This window comes from Trachurus japonicus, chromosome 20, assembly GCF_045865225.1.
Source record: "Trachurus japonicus isolate A0001 chromosome 20, Traja_1.0".
Lineage (NCBI taxonomy): Eukaryota > Metazoa > Chordata > Actinopteri > Carangiformes > Carangidae > Trachurus > Trachurus japonicus.
The window spans coordinates 1,673,702-1,696,677 of record NC_140926.1 but is presented as its reverse complement, the minus strand read 5'-3'; the positions used below and the strand labels follow the sequence as shown (position 1 = coordinate 1,696,677).

At 40.2% G+C, this 22,976-nt stretch overlaps 1 protein-coding gene across 1 annotated transcript; it reads left to right on the top strand.

The window, feature by feature from the left end:
• Positions 1-215: 215 nt before the first annotated feature.
• On the top strand, positions 216-10,530 carry LOC146966016 (holocytochrome c-type synthase-like). Its single transcript, XM_085763594.1, has 7 exons — positions 216-343; positions 943-990; positions 1,933-2,060; positions 3,325-3,476; positions 4,610-4,729; positions 5,540-5,626; positions 9,921-10,530. Exons 1-7 carry the CDS (start codon positions 235-237, stop codon positions 10,117-10,119), a joined length of 843 nt encoding a protein of 280 aa, XP_085619720.1. The 5' UTR covers positions 216-234; the 3' UTR covers positions 10,120-10,530.
• The last annotated feature ends 12,446 nt before the right edge of the window (positions 10,531-22,976 follow it).

The following is a 22,976-nucleotide window of genomic DNA, read 5'->3' as shown; positions in this document are numbered from 1 at the left end:
TTAGATTATTAAAATAGTTGACGATTCGTTTAATAATAAATTATTGTTCAATTAATCGATTAATTGTTACAGCTCTAGTGCAGAATGTCAGACTGACCTTCAGCACGCTGCTCAGTGATGGAGAAAATAAAACCAGAACATATAATATAATAAAAATAAAAAGCTTGATGAGGTTTATCAGTTTATAGAGGTGTGTGTTTCCGTGTCTCCATCAGATCAGATAGAAGGGACAGGATGGGAGCGTCCATGTCTACTCCGGCTGCTCCGACAGTGAGGGCCGAGGCCATGATGGCCGCCCCGCCCCAGGGCTGCCCCATGCACCAGGAGCCCAAACCTGTAGCAGGTGAGGAATTACATGATCTTATGTAATTATTAAAGGGATAGTTCACCCAAAATTCAAATTTCACTCATTATCTCCTCCCCCTCATGTGGACTAAGGGCTGGGAGAAGTTTCACAGTCCTCCGTGGCTTCTCTGAGTTACAGGGGGTCTCGGCGTAGCAGTGCATGTCCATATGACGGTTGCTAATGGATACCAACTGTCTTCGTAACAAAAAGACACACCAAAAAACATCCAAATACCTCCATGCTGCTCGTATGTAATGTCCGTCTTGTATTGAAGCCCCGAAATGCGAAATTGTCCCGAAAAAAATTAAATAAGTCTATATTTCAAGCTTGTTTGTAGCAGAAACTCCTCTTCCCGATTCGTCAAATTTGGACGAACTGGGAAGAGGACAGACCCTGGTTCGTCCAAATTTGACGAACCGGGAAGAGGAGTTTCCGCTACAAACAAGCTTGAAATATAGACTTATTTAATTTTGTTCGGGACAATTTCGCATTTCGCATGAGTAATGAGAAATTTCAATTTTGGGTGAACTATCCCTTTAATGATCATGTTTGAGTTGTTCTATCAGGTTCTAACTGGTTTCTCTCTGTGTCTCCAGTGTCTCCTCCTGCAGAGTGTCCCATGCACCAAGCTCAGCCTGCAGCCGGTAGGTGAACCGGACCGCCGTCACATGATCCCTGCCTGGAAGTGATCAATTATTCAGAACCAGATAGAATAGATAGGATGCCTTTATTGTCACTATACACATGTACAATGAGATTAAGATTCTCCTTCAGTGCAAGAACTCCAACCTAAACAATCCAAAATGACTTGCTGCTATTGTGCTTTTTATTTTTTGTAAATGTTTTTATTGCCTTACTGTATTTTATTGAGTGTATGTAAAATGATGAGCCCTGTCAAAGACAAATTTCTGCTACCCTTTGGGGCAGACAATAACATCTATCTATCTATCTATCTATCTATCTATCTATCTATCTATCTATCTATCTATCTATCTATCTATCTATCTATCTATCTATCTATCTATCTATCTATAGAATAAAACAAAACACTATAACTAATACATTTACACTGACTTATGGACCGTCTGAGGGGTTTCCTCTGCTACGGTTGATCGAGGGCCGAGTGTTGCTACTGATTAATGGATGGATTTGATTCTGATTCGATATTGATTCATTTAGGCAAGGCAATTTTATCTGTATTGCCCGTTTTTACAAACACTTTGTCTCAAAGGGCTTTACATGGCATTTAGAAATATTTAAGTTTTAACACCAATTCACTTGGTTATGAAAGAGATTTTGACAAAACTAATGTTGCAAATTGTACAAAGGTGGAACTCACTAACCTGGTGTTTTATTAAAAATATAAATTTTTATATTAAATTGACTGAAAAGCAGCTACATTAATGCACATTTACGGTATTTAACATGACCCAAAGTAAACGGTGCAACAGTGCGATGCATTAGAGAATGAAGATCGATATAAATTGGAAAATTGATTTTTTTAAGTGGTTGTTGAGTTGTTTTTGCTCTTCGGTGGTGGTTGTCGTGGTGATTCACGTGTCTGATGTGTGTCGTGTTTCCTGCAGCGTCTCCTCCCTCCGAGTGTCCGATGCACAAAGCAGAACCAGGTCCGGCTCACCAGGACCGAGCCTACGAGTTCGTGGAGTGTCCCATGAAGGCCGGCGCCAAGAGCGACATCGACCCCGCCAACATGGTGCGTTCACTGACACGGTGTCACAGTCAGACTTTACATCTTTATTTTAACAATAATCAACCAACATCGAGTTTCTAGGAGGTTTTTAAACCAACAAACACTTTGATTGTTGAAATTACTTGTTTTCACAATTAATCGGTCTATTAAACGCCACAATTATTTAATCGTAAAGATTCCTAAATACCGTCACTTCCCAAAAAAGATTATGTCAGAACCGTATCGGCAGATGTGCACAAAATAAAGGTAAATGCTCAGATACTGGTCCATTTATCTAACGTAACATTGAATTGGTAGGAAATTAAATGTTAGTGTGTCATTTGTATTTAAAGAAAAAACAAAACAAAACAAAAAACGATTAAAATAAACGTAAACATTTGGTATAGACGACAATTTAGGACCTGAATATTTCAAACACTTCTCCTGGGGGGGTTAATACTTGGTCATATATTAATAGATACTTAAAATTTTGTGTAAACAATGAGTATTATATAATATATAAATACATTTTGACAATATTTGATTTGACACATTCATAGTGTTGTGAAATTAATTAATGCATAATAATCGTTAGGGGTGGGAGAAAAAATCGATTCACATAAATATCGAACGATTTTTAAATCGATTTTTTTTTTTGAATTTCTGTTTTTTTTTTTAAATTTTTTTTACATTGTGCAATGTGCATTTGTTCGCCTTTTTTACATACAGAGAGTACAGGTTTTGAAAAGGGTTTAAGTTCACTTTATAATGGAGTATGTTAATTTATAGGTTCCTACAGTATCTGTGTGCAGATAAATGTTAAAAATGCTAAAGACTAAAAATCGAGAGAATCGGCAATATCGTAGAATCACAATTTAAATCGAATCGCCAGCCAAAAAATCATAGAAGAATCGAATCGGGAGAAAAGCATATCGTCCCAGCCCTAGCATTATAACACTCCTAATGCACTTGTTCTATTTTTTATTCTTTTTTTTTTTCTTTTACAACAAGATGGTTTTTAGTTTTACATTCAATTAGTGTCTGTTGAACCGAACCTGTACCGAACCGCGACCCTCGAACTGAGGTACGAATCGAACCGTGACATATGTGTACCGTTACACCCCTAATAATCAACCAACATCACGTTTCTACAAGGTTTTTAAACCAACAAACACTTTGATTGTTGGGTTTTTATTCTCTGAGTAGCGTTTCTTTTTTAAAATTTTTTTCTCCATTGTTATTCTGTATGTAACTCTGCATCTTCCCTCTGTGGCTGTGTGGCGTGCAGATGCCCCCTCCCAACCAGACGCCGGCTCCAGACCAGCCCTTCGACCTGTCCATCAACAGGGAGGAGTCCACCATCCCTCGCCACGGCCCCGAGAACAAGAACTGGGTCTACCCGTCGGAGCAGATGTTCTGGAACGCCATGCTGAGGAAGGGGTGCGTCGTCCACTCACAGCCGCCACACGGACATGTGCTTTCACAAAAACAAAACAAGGCACAACATTACATAAGGAATACATGTAAAATACACAAGCCGTTTTTGAAATTTCCGGGTTTGATTCTCATGTCGGACGTAGCGCTCGCGACTCTTCCAGTGACGACGCTCTGTCCAATCAGTGGAAGGCAGTCGGCTGACGTCACGTTATAGTATCGCTTCGGCTGCTTGGAACCAGGGCCGAGGAGGTACTAAAAATAGTACGCCGTGCCGTGCCGTGCCGTGCCGTGCCGAGAATTGTTTCATCACACGGTGACATCAGCGACCAGAGCTCGATTTGACTTTTCCAGACCCTGCTAAGGATTTCTTTTCCAAAGATGAGCCCAGCGAGAAAAGAGAGCTGTTTTAGGTGCGGTTTAAATAAAAAACAACATGTTTTTGTGTTGTTCTGTGATAAATTTGTCGTAATTTCTAAGCACGTAAGATATTATTTCAGAGATAAGTTAGAGCCATAGACTGCACACCGTTAAATCAAACTTCTGGGGGTGAGAGAAAAGAATGAATATAGAAACAAATTGGTTGAATGTACAAAATAATGTACAACTGTCGAACTACAACTTCTGCAAAGCATAAATGGGACGGGGCGATGACAAATCTGTCAGACTGTAGCAGCTGGAAAAGTCCTGGAAAAGTATTTCAAGAAAAGAGTGGGAACCCTGATGATAATAATAACACATATAATAAATAACACATTACACAGTTTTAAATTGAACCACAGTGTGTGTGTCTGCAGTTTTGGCTCCTCCAGACTGAGGCTTGTTCAGTCATGTGACCTCCACCTGTCTCCATCTTCATCTGCCTGTAGGAAACGTGCCGTGCCGTGCCGAGCTGTGCCGAGCCGCGCTAGTGGAAAAGCGTCATAAGATGGTAGAAAGCTTAGCGATGAAAGAGACATGCTTATGAAAATTGAGATCAGCATCGAGAATCACACATAAGTTTCTTACTCACTCGGTTTCACAGGACATAGGAGTTCATAAGGAACAGATTTGGTGCCTCAGAGTCTTCAGACCTACTACAAGAATTTGAGTCTCAACGTGTTGTTTTTTCTTTTTGTTTTCCACTGACTCGTCTGCAGGTGGCGCTGGCGTGAGGACGACCTCGCCGCCCCGGACATGACCAACATCATCAAGATCCACAACACGAACAACGAGCAGGCCTGGCAAGAGATCCTCAAGTGGGAGGCCATGCACGCAACGTGAGTCATCATTATAGCCAGCCATTTTAACATTTAAAAGCCAGAATGGATGTGTGTTGTAGATATCTGTAATTCAGTTTTGCCGAGTCAAAAAGAATATTTCAGATATCTACAACTACATTCTTCCTAGGATAAATGACGTCACTTTAACCATTCATGTGTATGGGGTTTGTCATTACAGATATCTACAATTCAGTTGCAGATATCCACTATGTGAATTACAGATATCTGTAACTGAATTACGACTAGTACTAATTCCAGTTTGAGATATCTACAATTTGATTCAGACTAGTCATAATTCCAGTTCAAGATATCTTTAATTCACCGTAATTAAAGATATCTACATGTCCCTTTTCGGATATCTGTAATTAAGTTTTGACAAGTCAGAATCAAATTGTAGATATCTGTAACTGGAATTAGTACTAGTGGTAATTCAGTTACAGATATCTGTAATTCACATAGCGGATATCTGCAACTGAATTGTAGATGTCTGTAATGACAAACCCCATACACATGAATGGAAAAAGTGACGTCATTTGTCCTATTGGAAGAACGTAGTTGTGGATCTGAAATGTTCTTTTTGACAAGAGGCAAAACTGAATTACAGATATCTTGAATAAAAAATCCAACTATTCAAAATGTAGTTAGGACTAGTCAGAAAGACGTTGTTGATATCTACAATGTTAATTCCGGAGAGTCAAACTTAGCTTTTAAATGTTAAATCCGCTTGCCATATCATCATTGCCGTGACATTGCCGTGACATCACTGTGGTTACTGTATGTAAACGTTGTGTGTGTGTGTCTCCACAGCGAGTGTCCGTGTGGACCGACCCTGAAGCGCTTCGGCGGTAAAGCCAAGGAGTTCTCGCCCCGAGCTCGGGTCCGCCACTGGATGGGGTGAGTTCAGGGCTTTGCTTCCTGTCTGTTAATGACAACTCCACAACGCAACGCTCTGGTGGACAAGTTGTGAGCTGCACATTCACCACGCTATGAGATAATAACTAGGGCTGTGACTCGATTAAAAAAAATAATCGAATTAATTAGAGGCTTTGTAATTAATGAATCGCAATTAATCGCATTTTAATCGCATATAAATATTTGACCTGAGAACAGTCAGAAGCATTTTTTTTTCACATGGATTTTAGTATACCATTGAATGACTGAATACATAAGCTTAAGCATTTAAGGTGGTACTTAACCAAGACCAACAGACTAGGGATGCAAATTATCGATTAATTCATTAATCGATATTTGATACATACAGATTTAAATGGTCTTTCCTTCCAATACACTATAATGATTACTGTAGTATTTAACTAGGCTACTTAAATCACAGTAGCATAAACTGATTTGTTGAACTCAGCCTGATGTAAACATTAATAAAACTCAGTAACCAATCACACAGCAGCTCCATGTTGTCCCTGTGTGATGTTCAGGGACAGGTCAGGACAGTCTGAAGACAGAGCTCTGAGGGTGAAGTTCTGTCATAATGAGATGAGCTGCACCTGTGACAGTGACAGGTCATAGATATAGCGCTGCAGCTGAGAAGTTAGCGCTATATAGCGCATTTAGCGTGCGCCCGTGTCTGTGTATCTATGTGCAGGCAGAGATCAGAGATGGTGTTTTAAATAACCATGCTAGCGTTTCACCAGCTCTCATCTCCGCTAGTCAGCCTCTCAAACTGCCGCCTCTCTCGCGTGCGGTCGCACCGCACGTAGACACACGTGAGAAAAAAAAAAAAAAGTGCGATTTTTTTAAATAAGCGCGATTAAAATGCGTTAATTTTTTTAACGCGTTAATTTTTGTGTAATTAATTAATCGTAATTAATGCGTCAAAGTCCCGGCCCTAATAATAACACAACGTTACCACACAGAGTTGTTTTAGAGGGAAATTCATGCAAAACCACTGATGCACGTTGCCTTCAGGGACAGTTTTTCATCATCAGTCTCTGTATTTCCCTCTAAAACAACTCTGTGTGGTAACGTTGTGTTATTATCTCATAGCGTGGTGAATGTGCAGCTCACAACTTGTCCACCAGAGCGTTGTGGAGTTGTTGGATTGTGTATTTGATGAGTTTGATGAGGGAAACCAAGAAATCCCATAATGAGCCTCCGTAGCGTAGCTCTGAGCAGCTCACGGCTCTGCTCCGCCGTTCTAAAAACAGCTTGCACCGACAATCAAAGGTAGTGAACCTACTGCTATGACTATAGGGATTATGGCAATGGGCCAATTTGACAACATGTTGAACTATCCCTTTAAGATTGAATTTTAAACACATGGGAAAATATTCACAATGTATTTGAATGTACTGCAGATTTTATATATATTTAAACAGTCTGATCAGATGAGATCAGGTCTGACTGTCTAAAAGACACTGAAGAAACAACGAACAGCTCAGCTGAAGCTAACTGTCGAGCGGAGACTGAAAGATCAGTTCCAGCAGACATGGAGAAGTGAACTTGGCAGCATGACATCATGTGACATCTACATTGAGTTTAAACAAGAGTTTAAGTTAGAAAAGTATTTATTGTGTTCAAACCAAAAGTCTAGACAGGCCATCTGCCACTTTAGAGTAAACAATACAAGAATACCAGAAGTTATTGGAAGGTATTGACCCCTTGCAGCTACGTCACAATTAGAACGTGACGCGAGAGGCGACGCCATGACGGACGGCAGAAAGTGCTCAGTGATAATGTACTGTGTATGGGTGCCGTCCAACAATGTGGCTCGATCACTTCACACTACAACCTCACAGCATTATCACTTATTTTAAAAAGAATATCTACTCATCCGTTGCAATATTCTGTTTGTTTTTTTGTTATTCGCCGTAGAATATCTCAGTTTTCTGTGCTTTTTCCACCGCTAAGGAGCCATAACGTCAGTCAGTGCCACACTCCCCATACAGCAGCTGCTGCTGTCTTTGCTGCTGCTAACTACAGTTAACGGGAATTAAAACCTGGTCCGACCCGTGGGTGTTGAAGACCTGACCCGACGTCTGTATAATTAGTGATCATTCTCTGATTAAACCCGGCTGAAAAATAAAAGAAAACAGGAAGCCGTCTTCGTTGTAATCGCCGCGATCCGACGGCGGCAACTACGTTGTGACGGTGCTATGTTTACTACGAGCGTTAGCTGTTGTTAGCCACAGCATGTAGCTCAGCTAGTTAGCTTCAACTGTGTTTACATCGACTATACACTGTAGATAAACTAACTTATAATGGCATCGATAACGTGTCTGTATATCTTCACACTGGTCCTGTTGCTCATGTAACCCCGCGGCCAGCCCTGGTTCTTAGCTCTAGACCAGCAAGGACTTGGTGCTTGGGACCAGTTTTAAGGACCAATAACCGGTTCTTAAGCGGTGGAAAAGCAAAGAACCGATGCTAGTCAGACTCTAGCTCCGAACCAGCACTGGAACCAGCTCAGTGGAAAAGGAGGGAAACCCTACAACCCCGGTATGTCATAAAACTATAACGCGCCCATTCAATTACATTGACGTTCACTGTTCTTTTGCCGTCCATCATGGCGTCCGGAGCTACCGCGAGTGGAACGTGACGTCACGTGCAAGGGGTCAATAAAGGACTTGATAGAAGTCGGAGGTTATGTGATCTCTGTAAAGATGGACAGATTGGTGATGAGTTCCATGTTTTGTTTGAATGCAAGAACACATGTATTGTATATCTAAGAGAAAAATACCTCCCTAAATACTATGTTCGTCGCCCATCTATGTTTAAACTAATTTTGTTATTACAGTCTGATAAAACAAAAGTTATTTATAAGCTAGGTGCCTTTCTGAAACGTGTCAGTGTTTCCCACAGGATTTCAGGAGACCATGGCGCGACCGGGGGGTCGTTGGTCCGACGTGGCGGGCCGCCACAGTCTCTTTAATTTATGGGAAACACTGCGTGTCCTTCCTCTGTTTAAGTCATACATGGGCATTTTACGGCCCGCGGGCCAGACCCGGCCCGCATGCCGTCTCAATCCGGCCCGCGAGCCGAACTGCTATTATGACCCGATTGCTTTTATTACGTTGATGCGCACTAATCAGCTGTTTGAAACAGTGACAGCCCTGTTAGAACAGGAGCCTGCACATCACAGAAAGTAACCTCCTCCAGGTAGAAGACAGTGATGAACGGCTGCTCAGTCTCTTTCTCTGTCAGACACCAGAGCTCCGACGGAGGAGAGAGAGAGCAGTCGCTCTGCTGCAGGTTTTCTCCACAGCGGAGTTTCTGACCACCGCGACCCTGTCAGCGGTAGCCTAGACCGCGGGACCCTCCGTCAGCCGAATCATAACTGCTGACGGTTACAAAGCCCCATCACAGCACCTAATTATTATTTCTCAAACACTAAGGTTTAGCCAACTGTGATTAAAAGAGCATTTTATGAGATCGCTGGGTTTTCTGACGTGATCGACCATATGACTGATTGTAGCCACGTGCGTCTGAAGCCTCCATCCACCAATGGCTACGCTTGTAATCAAATCAGTCTTTTTTTTTCATGTTGGTGCTGTTAGGCAGGAGCAAAGGAGTATTGTGTTTCTTCATAAATAAAAGGTTATCTACATACAAATAGAACAGTGTCACTGAATCAGAACTGAAAAGGATCTGAGTGCTTAATTATAATATTCAGGTGTCTGTGAACATTATTAATTGGTGCAGTCATTTATGGTCAGTAAGTTTTGATAAAACAATCTGCCTTGAGTCCATCTTTATATCATAATACAGCATGTTTCATCAGTGATCTATGATGGATATAAGTTGAAAATGTGATTACATGGATGGGCTGTCAGCCTATTGTAATGCAATCAATTCCACCAAATATATGTAGTTATATAGGCTAATATATAATTATATATAATTCAGCAATAAATATTTGATGTTTCAATTTGATTTCAAATCGTGTGGCCCTTCACTCACTTTATCGGAGTCAGTGTGGCCCTCTGGAAAAAATAATTGCCCACCCCTGGTTTAAGTGATAGTTTTTGCTCTGTCCTGGTCAGAGATGTATATGTACAAAGTATGTACAGCCCCACTGCCTCTTGCTATGTCTGATTATTTGTACTGTTTTATTGTTTGTGCTCCATAACACTTACGTGGTCGTGAGAAAATAAAGTAAAAAGTGAAAGTGAAGAAAACAACTCAAATCTGGATCATTGTCTGACCCGTGTTTGTCTCCGCCCCCCCCTCTCAGGTACGAGCTGCCGTTCGACCGCCACGACTGGATCATCGACCGCTGCGGGAAGGAAGTCCGCTACGTCATCGACTACTACGACGGAGAGATCGACCAGAGCACCTACAAGTTCTCCATCCTGGACGTGCGCCCGGCCTTCGACTCGCTGGACGCCGTGTGGGACCGGATGAAGGTGGCCTGGTGGCGCTGGACGTCCTAGAGAGGGGCTCGCTCTGATTGGTCGGATTGATTGGTCGCCGTGTCAACACATCACACACACACACACACAGACACACAGACACACACATTAAGACTGTGGATACGGCGTTTCCTCTTCTTTCTTTTCAACGTGTGACGACTGGACGACGACGACGGTAGAGTTTTTTAGTTCTTCAGCTTCGTCTTCAACGGTTTTAATCTCGCATCTCGTGCATCGGAGCAGGTGGAGGTCAAAGGTCACAGGTCACAGGGGGATTCTGGGAAACCGATCGGCCCTCGGTCCCTCAGCTATGACAACAAGCCATTTTAACATTTAAAAGCCAGACTGGATATGTTGTTGTAGATATCTGTAATTCAGTTTTGCCGAGTCAAAAAGAATATTTCCGATATCCGCAACTACATTCTTCCTATAGGACAAATGACGTCACTGTAACCATTCATGTGTATGGGGTTTGTCATTACAGATATCTACAGTTCAGTTGCAGATATCCACTATGTGAATTACAGATATCTGTAACTGAATTACCACTAGTACTAATTCCAGTTTGAGATATCTACAATTTGATTCTGACTAGTCATAATTCCAGTTCTAGATATCTTTAATTCACCTCAATTACAGATATCTGCATGTCCCTTTTCAGATATCTGTAATTAAGTTTTGACTAGGCGAAATGAAGTTGTAGATATCTCAAACTGGAATTAGTACTAGTGGTAATTCAGTTACAGATATCTGTAATTCACATAGTGGATATCTGCAACGAATGGTTAAAGTGACGTCATTTGTCCTAGGAAGAACGTAGTTGCAGATATCTGAAATGTTCTTTTTGACAAGAGTAAAAAAAATGAATTACAGATATCTTGAATAAAACCAATCCAACTATTCAAAATGTAGTAACGACGAGTCAGAAAGACGTTGTTGATATCTACAATGTTAATTCCGGAGAGTCAAACTTGGCTTTTAAATGTTAAATCCGCTTGCCCATACTCAGCAGGTGGGCTGATGTCGGCCAGGTGCATTATGGGGGTTGTAGTCTGTAATGGACTCGCTGCAGTTTGGGTTAAAAGTTCCTACGTAGAAACGTTTCAATCGGCCGAGACGTCGCGGTTCATTTCATTCACGTTCAGATTATGACGATGTTGTAAAAATATAAAAAGTCTAGAGGCTCAACTTTATTTTTTTCTATTGTAAATGATGTATAAAGAATGTGATTTGATTTTGTTTCTGAGCCTCACGAGTCTCAGCGTCGACGACTTTACAGACACAGAGATCAATAACTTCATAAGTAATTATTATAATAACATATACAGTTCTGGAAAAAAATAAGAGAGCACTTTCACAAATGTTTCTTAAAAGCATCTCTACATGTATGACAGTCGTTCTTTTCTTTTCTTTTTTAAACACAAACACAAACACAACTCATTCTACCTAATGAGACACTGATGAGGTCATAGGAAGATTATAAAAACCACTGCTGGGATTAAACATTGACATTATCCCACAAAAACTGATTTATAAACTCTTCCTGAGTTAAAATATTCTTGCTGTGTTCTTTTGGAATAAATATGAACATGTTTTCTTTGCATTATTATTATTATTCAAGGTCTGAAAAGACTTGATATTTTTGTTATTTAGACTAGTTTAGTCATTTTCAGCCAATAAAAGCTCTAAAAGACAATATTTTTATCTCAATTTTGGGAGAAATGTTGTCAGTAGTTGATAGAATAAAACAAAATTTCTAAACACAACCTATAAATAGTAAAACCAGAGAAACTGATCATTTTAGGAGTGGTCTCTCTCACTTTTTTCCAGAGCTGTATAATAACTCATTACACAGTTTTACATTGAACCACAGTGTGCGTGTCGAAAAAAAGAAAGAAAATCACCAATAACTGATCAATAAGCTGCAGTATTGGCTGCTCCAGACTGAGGCTTGTTCAGTCATGTGACCTCCACCTGTCTCCATCTTCATCTGCCTGTAGGGAACTGTAAATATGAGTGAGACAGGTGATTGATTATTGATTGATAGTTGATTGATAGGTGATTGACAGGTGATTGACAGGTGAGCTGGTTGTGGTTGTGGACATAAAGTCATATTTTTCTAAAGGACTCATTCACCTTCTGACATCGTGGATCTCTCTCTTCTCTCTTTATCTTCATTGGATTTCTCAGCCCAGATGTTTTTTTGTGCTGTTGCCACGGTTACGGGCCAGCTGGTCTCAGCTCTCCGGTCAGCGACTGTGTGTTTGCACCGATGGTAGTTTGTGTTTTTATTTATTGAAGGAACGGATGTCGGTTTCTCTCTGTGTCTCTTTGTCTCCGACTCAAAACGTTCTTGTGTCTTTTAAAAAAAAAAAAAAAAAAAAAAACTTTGATTTTCTGACTCTGCAATAAAAAGCTGCTGCTGCTTCTTCCTCTGTCTCCAACGGCAACGTCTGTTTGTGTCCTGAAACTGTAGATCTAGACAATGTTAATTAACAAAACAACAATTACATAAGTTAACACACAGAGAAGACAGTGATTCATTCTCTACAGAGGAAAATAAAGCTCACACATGAACTGTTCACTTGATAACTGCTGCACTATTAAACATTTAACAGGTAAAATAGTTAAACTGGATCAAGAATCTCATCTGTAATCTGTTAAATGTTTATATTTTCATGATTTATCAAGTATATCAGTCACAAAGCAGTTATTGATGACACGTCAGTGGTTCATGATGTCGTTTATAAAGTCAAGTTGTTCAGATTTACTGTCGTTGAATCTAGAGAGAAGTTAATGTGATGAGTTTTCAGCTCCATCTGCTGGACACGATGCTCAACTGCTCCTAGTTCCTTCTCAGTTTTTCATGGAGAAAAAAGAAGTAACTGATACAATTGTAAATGAAAAACAATAACACTGTTTTATCCTTCACTTACATCTTACCACCTGTACATTAATGTGTATTTGAAGTGATAAAATACTGAATTTGAAACCTCAAATTAACAAATGGGTTTTAGAAGCATCTTCAATATACAGAAATACAATAAAATACAGAAAAAACTGAAGATAAAAGTTTTTTAAAAGAGATGAGGATGTGTAAATTATGTTTTTCTTTTTTCTTTTTTTCTTTTTTTTTTTTTTTTTTTTACAGTGCAGCGTTAAAGCTGAAGTTTCACTGATTCACAGGAAGTGAACAGGAAACATCATCAATGATTTCTCTGTGTTGTTCACACTAGGTACTAAGGTTTGGAATCTAAATATAGAGATATTATAGTAATATAATAATGTCACATATAATCTGATGTATCCTTTATGTTATAGGTTTTTTTTTTTGTATAAAATAACATGGTCAAACTCATGAAATACACAATCCAACAACTCCACAACGCTCTGGTGGACAAGTTGTGAGCTGCACATTCACCACGCTATGAGATAATAACACAACGTTACCACACAGAGTTCTTTTAGAGGGAAATTCATGCAAAACCACTGATGCGTGTTGCCTTCAGGGACAGTTTTTCATCAACAGTCTCTGTATTTCCCTCTAAAACAACTCTGTGTGGTAACGTTGTGTTATTATCTCATAGCGTGGTGAATGTGCAGCTCACAACTTGTCCACCAGAGCGTTGTTTGTGGAGTTGTTGGATTGTGTATTTGATGAGTTTGATGAGGGAAACCAACCAAGAAATCCCATAATGAGCCTCCGTAGCGTAGCTCTGAGCAGCTCACGGCTCTGCTCCACCGTTCTAAAAACAGCTTGCACCGACAATTAAAGGTAACGAACCTACTGCTATGACTATAGGGATTATGGCAATGGGCCAATTTGACAAAATGTTGAACTATCCCTTTAACATTTTCCTTTTTTTTGCATGTTTATTTCAGCCTGTTCTGATGTCACGGCCTCTCTGAGCCGTTTTATTTATCGAAGTTTCTTCCCACTGTAAAAACTTTTTGCCTAAAAACTTTAATCTCAGAACCTTTAGACGACTTCAGATGAACACACACACAGACACACACAGACACACACACACACACACACACACAGACACACACGCTGTGGGTTGATCATGTAGGTGGAGGGAGATAGAGAGCCGCGGCGAAACACCACACGTCTGTTGGCTGCTGCAATGCATTCTGGTCCGTTGGCTGCACGTGATTGGCCGGTGATCCGTAAGGAAGAGGGGAACGGGTCGCCGCCGCTCTTTTCTTTTTTGTTTTGTTTTGCGTTTCTCCTTTAAACACACCAGTGAGTGTGTGTGTGTGTGGGTCGAGCGTCTATGTTGCCTGGAATAATGTGCATGTTGATTTCCCGTGTGTCCGGCTGAGGCCAGATCGCCGCGGCGACGCACACAGCAGATGTCCAAACAGCTGCCGGCGCTCCGAGGGAAAAGGAGGAGAGAGTTTATCATCTCTGCTCCACGCTACTGCACATCTCCATACCAAAGAAGAGGAGAAGGGCATTTCTTTCTCTCTTTCTCTCTTTCTCTCTCTCTGTCTCTGTCAGGATGACGGTGTGTTCACTGACCGGTCAGATAATCAGTCATTCATGTGTCTGAGGCCTCGTCCACATGGAAACAAGCTTCACCCAACAAGTGAAACCACCCAAAAAAATCTCTGTAAACACGACATCGCTTCCACACTGCAAGAATATTTGTCTTATTTCTTGTCAAAATGTCTAATTTCTAATCAAAACTAATAAAATAAGACTCATCACCTAAAAATTAACTTGTTTTTAGATCATTTTGACTTGTTTCAAACTAATTTTCACTTGAAATAAGTAGAAAAATCTGCCAGTCAAAGCAAGTTGTTTGTGCTTGTAATAAGGAAGAAAAACTTGCTCCACTATCAGATTTTTCTACTTATTTCAAGTGAAAATCTGCTTGAAAGAAGTAAAAAGTGTCTAAAAACAAGCTGCTTTTTAATGTGATGAGTCTTATTTTAAGTAGAATGAGATTAGTTTTGACTATAAATGACATTTTGACCAGAAATAAGACAAATAGTCTTGGTAAGATATTTGAGTCTTTGCAGTTTGTGTCTGAGGCCTCGTCCACATGGAAACAAGCTTCACCCAAAATGTGAAAACACCCAAAAAATCTCTGTAAACACGTCATCGTTTCCACACTGCAAAAACTCAACACCTTTCCAAGAATATTTGTCTTTTTTCTTGTCAAAATGTCTCATTTCTAATTAAAACTAATCTCTTTCCACTTAAAATAAGACTCATCACCTAAAAATTAACTTGTTTTGAGATCATTTTCACTTATTTCAAACACATTTTCACTTGAAATAAGTAGAAAAATCTGACAGTGAAAGCAAGTTTTTTTTGTGCTTGTAATAAGAAAGAAAAACTTGCTCCACTATCAGATTTTTCTACTTATTTCAAGTGAAAATCTGCTTGAAAGAAGTAAAAAGTGTCTAAAAACAAGCTACTTTTTAATATGATGAGTCTCATTTTAAGTTTAATGAGATTTGTTTTGACTAGAAATGACATTTTGACTAGAAATAAGACAAACAGTCTTGGTAAGATATTTGAGTTTTTGCAGTGTGTGTCTCGTCCACATGGAAACAAGCTTCACCCAAAACGTGAAAACACCCAAAAAAATCTCCATGAACACGTCATCGTTTCCACACTGCAAAAACTCAAAATCTTTCCAAGAATATTTGTCTTATTTCTTGTCAAAATGTCTCATTTCTAGTCAAAACTAATCTCTGTCCACTTAAAATACGACTAATGAACTTGTTTTTAGACAGTTTTCGCTGGTTTCAAACAAATTTTCACTTGAAATAAGTAGAAAAATCTGCCAACTTGCTTTCACTGGCAGATTTTTCTACTTATTACAAGTGAAAATCTGCTTAAAAGAAGTAAAAAGTGTCTAAAAACAAGCTGCTTTTTAATGTGATGAGTCTTATTTTAGGTAGAATGAGATTTGCTTTGACTAGAAATAAGACAAATATTCTTGGTAAGGTTTTGAGTTTTTGCAGTGCGGAAATATCTGCGTCCACACGGATCCAAAATGAAAACATGAGACTCTAAACGCTGCAGTTCGTCCTCCAGGCCTGTGTGTGGCGCTGTAACGCTGCCACACATCAACACCAGACACAGAGAAGGAGACAGAAAGCTTCCCCGCTGGATTCAAACTCCAAACATTAGAAGTGGATTAAACGTCGACTGGGAGTCGAGTCAGAGCGAATATGATGATGATAATGATGATTTAACACAGATACAGGAAACTGACTTGTAATCAGTGTTGTGCTAGTTACTGAAAAATACTAACTAGTTACAGTTACCAGTTACTTAAACCAAAAAGTAATGCGTTCCTGAGAAAATAACTCTTTCGTTACTTTAAAACGTTATTTTTCCCAATGCTCCCATTAAATAAAGGTTGACTGGATTCTCCTCTAGCCGTCATTTCAGTTTTGTACTGATGCTGATGAAGAAACGCGTGTTTTTATCTGTAAAATTTGACCATCATCATCATCATCATCATGCTGTATGATCCAGCAGAACTGCAAAAAATTCTTGAGGTTATGTCTTACTTTGACCAAGTTACATTCAAGAACCTGTTTTCAATGACAGAAAGTAGCTAAATTCACTCGTTTCAGGCGTCATAATTCTATTCATTCATTCATTCTATTCATTATTGACAGAATGAATGAATGCCGTTGTAAAACCTCACCAAAAGGAACGGAGTAACGCAGCGTTTGGTGACGGAAATGGAGTTACTGAATTAAAAAAAAACAACGTGTAAGATTATTAGTTACTGAATAAAGTTCATAATGGAGCGCCTTGGTTTTTAAAGGCCCATGCTGTGCACTTTTCTCTGGGTTTATTTCCCTAACCAGATGTATCATTGGGTTTGAGTACCTGTGATGGTTAATGTTTCTTAATATGGTTTCTACTGCCCCTTTCTGTTGCCTCTTTCTGGAGCTCTAGCAGCCACAGGTCATTTGGCCAATCAGAAGAGACAATGAGAACCTCTCCTCTGATTGGCTCACTGTTTTTGAGTGACGTGTGGTCGGGCCAATCACAGGCAAGTAACTGAAACCTAAGCTGCATTCATAAAAATTGAAAAAAAAACAACTGGTCACAGTGGGCGGAGTTACCTTGTGTGTGACATCACAGAAAGGAGGAAGTGCTATCCGCTCGTCTTAAAGGGACAGTTCCTACAAATGGGTGGTGTGTGTTTCTCCGTTAATGACCAGTTTGATGCATGGGGGAGTTTATACGTCTATCTATATACATCTATATCATCTATATACGTCTATCTATATACATCTATATACGTCTATATCATCTATATACGTCTATCTATATACATCTATATCATATACGTGGCCCAGAGACCTCCCCAAGCACCAAAAAATAACAAAAATCACATTTTTCATGCCATGGGGCCTTTAAAACATGTGTTGCATGTAGAGCACATGTGTCAAACATGTTACCACATGTGGAAAATGGGTTCACATGGGAATTCACATGTGATTTACGTCAAATTGGGCCAAAACCACATCTTCTCCATGTGAAAGTAACATGTATATATCATGAACATATACGGTTTATTCCCACAACATCTGTAAAATTAATCATATGGAATTTTTAATGAACAAATGTTATGTTTATTTTATAGATGTTATATATTCCTTTATCCAGAGGATGTAAACACTGTACGTCTCATTAACAGGTGTCATCTTCAGAACACACTCTATATGTTGTGTATCATATCTGTGTGTGTGTGTGTGTGTGTGTGTGTGTGTGTGCAGCTCCGTGCCCGGCGGCCATGTTTTGTGATGAAGGTGAACAACACGTGTGAGTTAAAGCTCAGATACAAAAAGCCATGAGACTCTTCTTCTTGTTTAATTGATTCTCTCACCTGAAGAGCCCGGGGCGACACACACACACACACACACACACACACACACACACACACACACACACAGCTGTTTGACAGGGGAGGGGCTGGTACAATTTTGTATTAAAGCTCCTTCAGAATAAAGGTAGATGTTTGCGTTGAAGCTCCTTCAAAATAAAGGTAGATGTTTGTATTAAAGCTCCTTCAAAATAAAGGGAGACGTTTGTGTTAAAGCTCCTTCAAAATAAAGGTAGACGTTTGTATTAAAGCTCCTTCAAAATAAAGGTAGACGTTTGTATTAAAGCTCCTTCAAAATAAAGGGAGACGTTTGTATTAAAGCTCCTTCAGAATAAAGGGAGATGTCCATGTGTAGTGTGATTATAAAGCAGCTCTAGGTTCTATATCTTTACTGTACTGGATTTGGTTTCTCTACAGGTGTTTTATTCTGAAAATCTGCTCTGTTTTCATTGGATCTGAGCTCAGCAGCTGCACTACAAGACTGAAAAAAATAAAAAAAAATAAAAATAAAAAATAAAAACCCCCCAAAGCAAATGGAAAAAGAAAAACATTCGCAGCCAGCGACTGTTTGCTCTGCGCCTCGTTCCAAAATGACTAAAGTAGAAAAGCATTACTGACAATTACGGCTGCAACTCGGCTGTTTGTCAGCTTCTAGCGTGTTGTGTGTGTGTGTGTCTCTCTCTGCACTTAGACACACACACAATAACACACACACATACACACAGAAAGGATTAAATGGGGGAAGTTGGCCACCTGGATGAATGCAGCGACTGAACAATTAAAAATCAATTTACCGTCAAAAAGCTTTGCCTTCTAATTAGGACCGCCTGCAGGCCAGAGGGGCTTTTCTGTTGAAGGGCACCGACGCTTTTTTTGTTTTTTGTGTGTTTTTTTTTCCCTCTCTCTGCTCGCTCGCACATTTTTTCATATTTGTGTTAATGCCCCCCCCTCCTCCCCTTCCTCCCCCTCCTCCTCTAACCATCTCATTGTTTTCCCTCCTCTGCTTACAGCCCCTACATAATGATAATGCTGCAGTAAATGGAGAATTATTCAGACAATGACGGCTGTGAATGTTTCTGCTGCCAGAGAGAGAAACAGACAGACAGACAGACGTGTGTTTGATTCCCAGCAGGTGTCCCACGCTGCTGCGTTTTTGGACCGGCCTTTTAATTCTGATGGAGATGACAATGTCCCACAGAGAAATGAAGCTCTGAAGCTCACACACACACACACACACACGTAGCTACACACACACATGTATAAATGCTGCAGGAAACAAATGGAGGCACTCTGAGGAAACCTGATCCAGCTCCGAGGAAGCAGCGTTACAATCTCCATCTTTATACGATGATGATGATGCTTATATTTGAAATCTTTATTTCATGGAAAAAAGAAAAAGAAAAGTATATATATATAAAAAAAAACACACCCTTATTATATTTTGATTTCCCTTTTTGACGTTTTATGTTCAGTTGGTAAAACTAAAGCTTAAGGGATTAGGGAGAGTTCAACATTTTGTCAGATTGGCCCATTGCCATAATCCCTATAGTCATAGCAGTAGGTTCGTTACCTTTAATTGTCGGTGCAAGCTGTTTTTAGAACGGCGGAGCAGAGCCGTGAGCTGCTCAGAGCTACGCTACTAATGGAGGCTCATTATGGGATTTCTCGGTTGGTTTCCCTCATCATCAAACTCATCAAATAGCCTACACAATCCAACAACTCCACAACGCTCTGGTGGACAAGTTGTGAGCTGCACATTCACCACGCTATGAGATAATAACACAACGTTACCACACAGAGTTGTTTTAGAGGGAAATACAGAGACTGTTGATGAAAAACTGTCCCTGAAGGCAACACGCATCAGAGGTTTTGCATGAATTTCCCTCTAAAACAACTCTGTGTGGTAACGTTGTGTTATTGCTCTGCTCCGCCGTTCTAAAAATAGCTTGCACCGACAATTAAAGGTAACGAACCTACTGCTATGACTATAGGGATTATGGCAATGGGACAATTTGACAAAATGTTGATCTATCCCTTTACTCCCCTTACTTATGAAACGGAAAGGTGAAATCCGGCAATCTGATTGGTTGTTAACCGTGGTATAATGAGCATATACCACACGGCCTGGAGAGATATATTGCTTAAATAACAGATTTGGTTGGAATGCCCACATTAAACATTTGAATATAATTTGAATATTTAACACAAGAAGCTTTAAATTAGAAATAAATCTGATTTTGGGGAAGATTGACAGCCCTATTTCTGATGTTGCCGCCATTTTGGCTCTAATCCAGACGGCGTGTGACAGTCGCCGTCATCACAACTTCCTGTTTCGGTGTCAAAAGTCTTTCGGCCAAAAACCGAAAATGCATTTTTTCAGGGATGAACCAGGTTGACCTTTGCCCTGCAGCGTGTGCAGCTCTTTTCCCTGACGGAGCTCAGCGATTGGTCGGTCGTTTTCCTTCATGTGCGGCGGCGGCGGCGCTGAGACGAGCAACGGCGTTCACTCCGTCGCTCCGAGCCGCCCACGAGCTGCATGTTGGAGAGCAGCGCGGCCGCCGAATAGATTAACACAAATTGAAATAATTTTCCCAACCAGAGATCTGTGTGTGTGTGTGTGTGTGTGTGTGTGTGTGTTATCAGGGGACAGTTTATTCAGTTTTAATGATAATTTCCCTCATTAGAATGAACATCGTGTCCCTGAGTTTAGATCTGAGTCCTGGTCTGAAGCCGAGGTCTTGATCCTCCGGTCTGACAGAGACAGAGACAGAGAGACAGAAACGATGCAGATTCAGAAACAACTAAATAATCACAACGGTGGAAACGACACACAGCAGGAAACACAAAGACAGACACACTAAGATCAGATGTCGACCAGCAACAGGCGACACTTTCTACACACAATGCTGCTGCAGTGATGATGTCAGCAATAAGTAATCAAGTACTTGTTGTACCAGAGATGGACATGAGTATCTGATCTGGAGTCTCAAGTCTCTGCTTCATTTTCCCTCATCCCTATTTTATCAAATACATGAACTTTAATTGAAGATGAAATAACACAATGAAAGCTTTGACTTGTATTTATGTTGAGATACTTTACATCCAACAAAACGGCGCCTACAAAGACAACACCTGCAAACCGCAGCATTGAAATCAGAGCTGCAACAATTTATCGATTACTAATCGTTTAAGTCCAGATTCTCTGATTCCAGCTTCTTCAATGTGAATATTTCTGGTTTCTTTGTTCCTTTATGACAATAAACTGAGTCTCTCTTTGGTTTGTGGACAAAACAAGACATTTGAGGACGATGTCGTCTGGTGGTTTGAGAAACACTGGTTGATGTTTTTCAGCATTTCCTGCTCCTCCTCTCCAAGGCGCTAAATGGACAGAGTTGTTTTGCTCCAGGGCCGGAGCTTCAGGCCTCAGACTGGTTTGGTTTGATCGTTATTTTCAAAATTCTAGTGTTTTATTTCATTTTGAAAACGCCAGAGTTGAGTCTTTTCTTGAGAAATGGGCTCATGTCTTATTTTGAAAATGCCACAGATGGGTTTTATTTTGAAAAATCTTGGTTGTTTTCTGGTGTTTTCTAGTGCTTTTTCTTGTGACAGCTCATTACAGAATGTAGCAAAGTGTATTACATATTGCAGAGGTCTTCAATAGGGGGTCCGTGAACCCTAGGGTGCTGCAGGGGGGGTCGTGGAATTTTTGGTTGATTAGACAATTTTTTATTATATCTTTTAGTTTCCACTTAATAATAAATAAAAACGTCATTTTGAATAGCTTGTCTGCATGATAACCATGCAGTTGACAGACATTGTTGATATTGGCATTGGTATCAGTGAACTAGGTCTGTTTATAAATGGCAGAGGGTCACTCAGCCCCCTACTCACTGTAGCCTAGATTGTACACGTTTAGAAAAAACGTGTGTCTTATTATTACCCCACAATATCATAGGCCATTGTCTGTCTGTCTGTATATCTGTTTATTTAATTATTTTGATGTCTGTGTCCACTTTTTTTATATGTATGTGGTAAACATGTTGAATGTTAATTTGCACATTTGGAGTTATGGGGAAACGCAATTTCGATCCCCTGTGTAATTGACTGTTATATAGTGGAATTGACAATACAGTTCACTAAACTAAACTAAACTAAACTAAACTAAACTAAACATGAATATATCAACCTGTGTGTTATTTCAAAAGCTTAGTATTGAATGCACAATATCAAGCTACGTTTATACATGGTACTGGGCCTAGTCCAATTTTTTACTATAGTAGGGGTCCCTCCCTGCTCCATGTCTCTGTCAGTTCAGGGGTCTCTGGCCTGAAAAACGTTGAAGACCCCTGACATTTTGCATTTAAGAATTTTACTACAAAATGAGGCAGATTATTACAAAAATCAAGCGGAAATTCAGCGTTCAGTTCACGTCCGCCCAAAATATGAATGAGTTCATGAACGACGGGTTGAGGCTGAACACTGGCGATGTGAGACGTCTTCAGACCGAATCGAGATTTCTGAGCTTCTCCAGTTTTACCTCACCCCCCCCCCCCCCCCCCCCTTAGTGTGGGAGTGGAGGGGAGAGGAGGGGGGGGAGCCACCTGGCCGAGCTGCAGCATCCACATTAACCTCCTGCTGAGCGACGCTCCGGCTCCAACACACCGCTCTAATTGTCATGGAAATCAGCTGCATGTGTGTAAGTGTGTAAATGTGTGTGTGTGTGTGTGTGTGTGTGTGTGTGCACCTGTCTAGTGGGGCTGTGGGCTGTTTACATTGAGCATATGTTATGTTGATTTTTCACGATAATGAAGTGTTTGGTGACTCGCATATTTTACTGTGGTTATGCTGCTTACAAGTGTGTGTGTGATTGTTTGTGTGTGTGTCTGTGTGTGTGTGTGTGTGTGTGTGTGTGTGTGTGTGTGTGAAGCTGTTTATAGAAGCTGGAAGTCAGAGACAAACAGGAAGTGTGTGAGATCAGAGGTTCAGAGGAGACGATGGTTCGTAAACAGA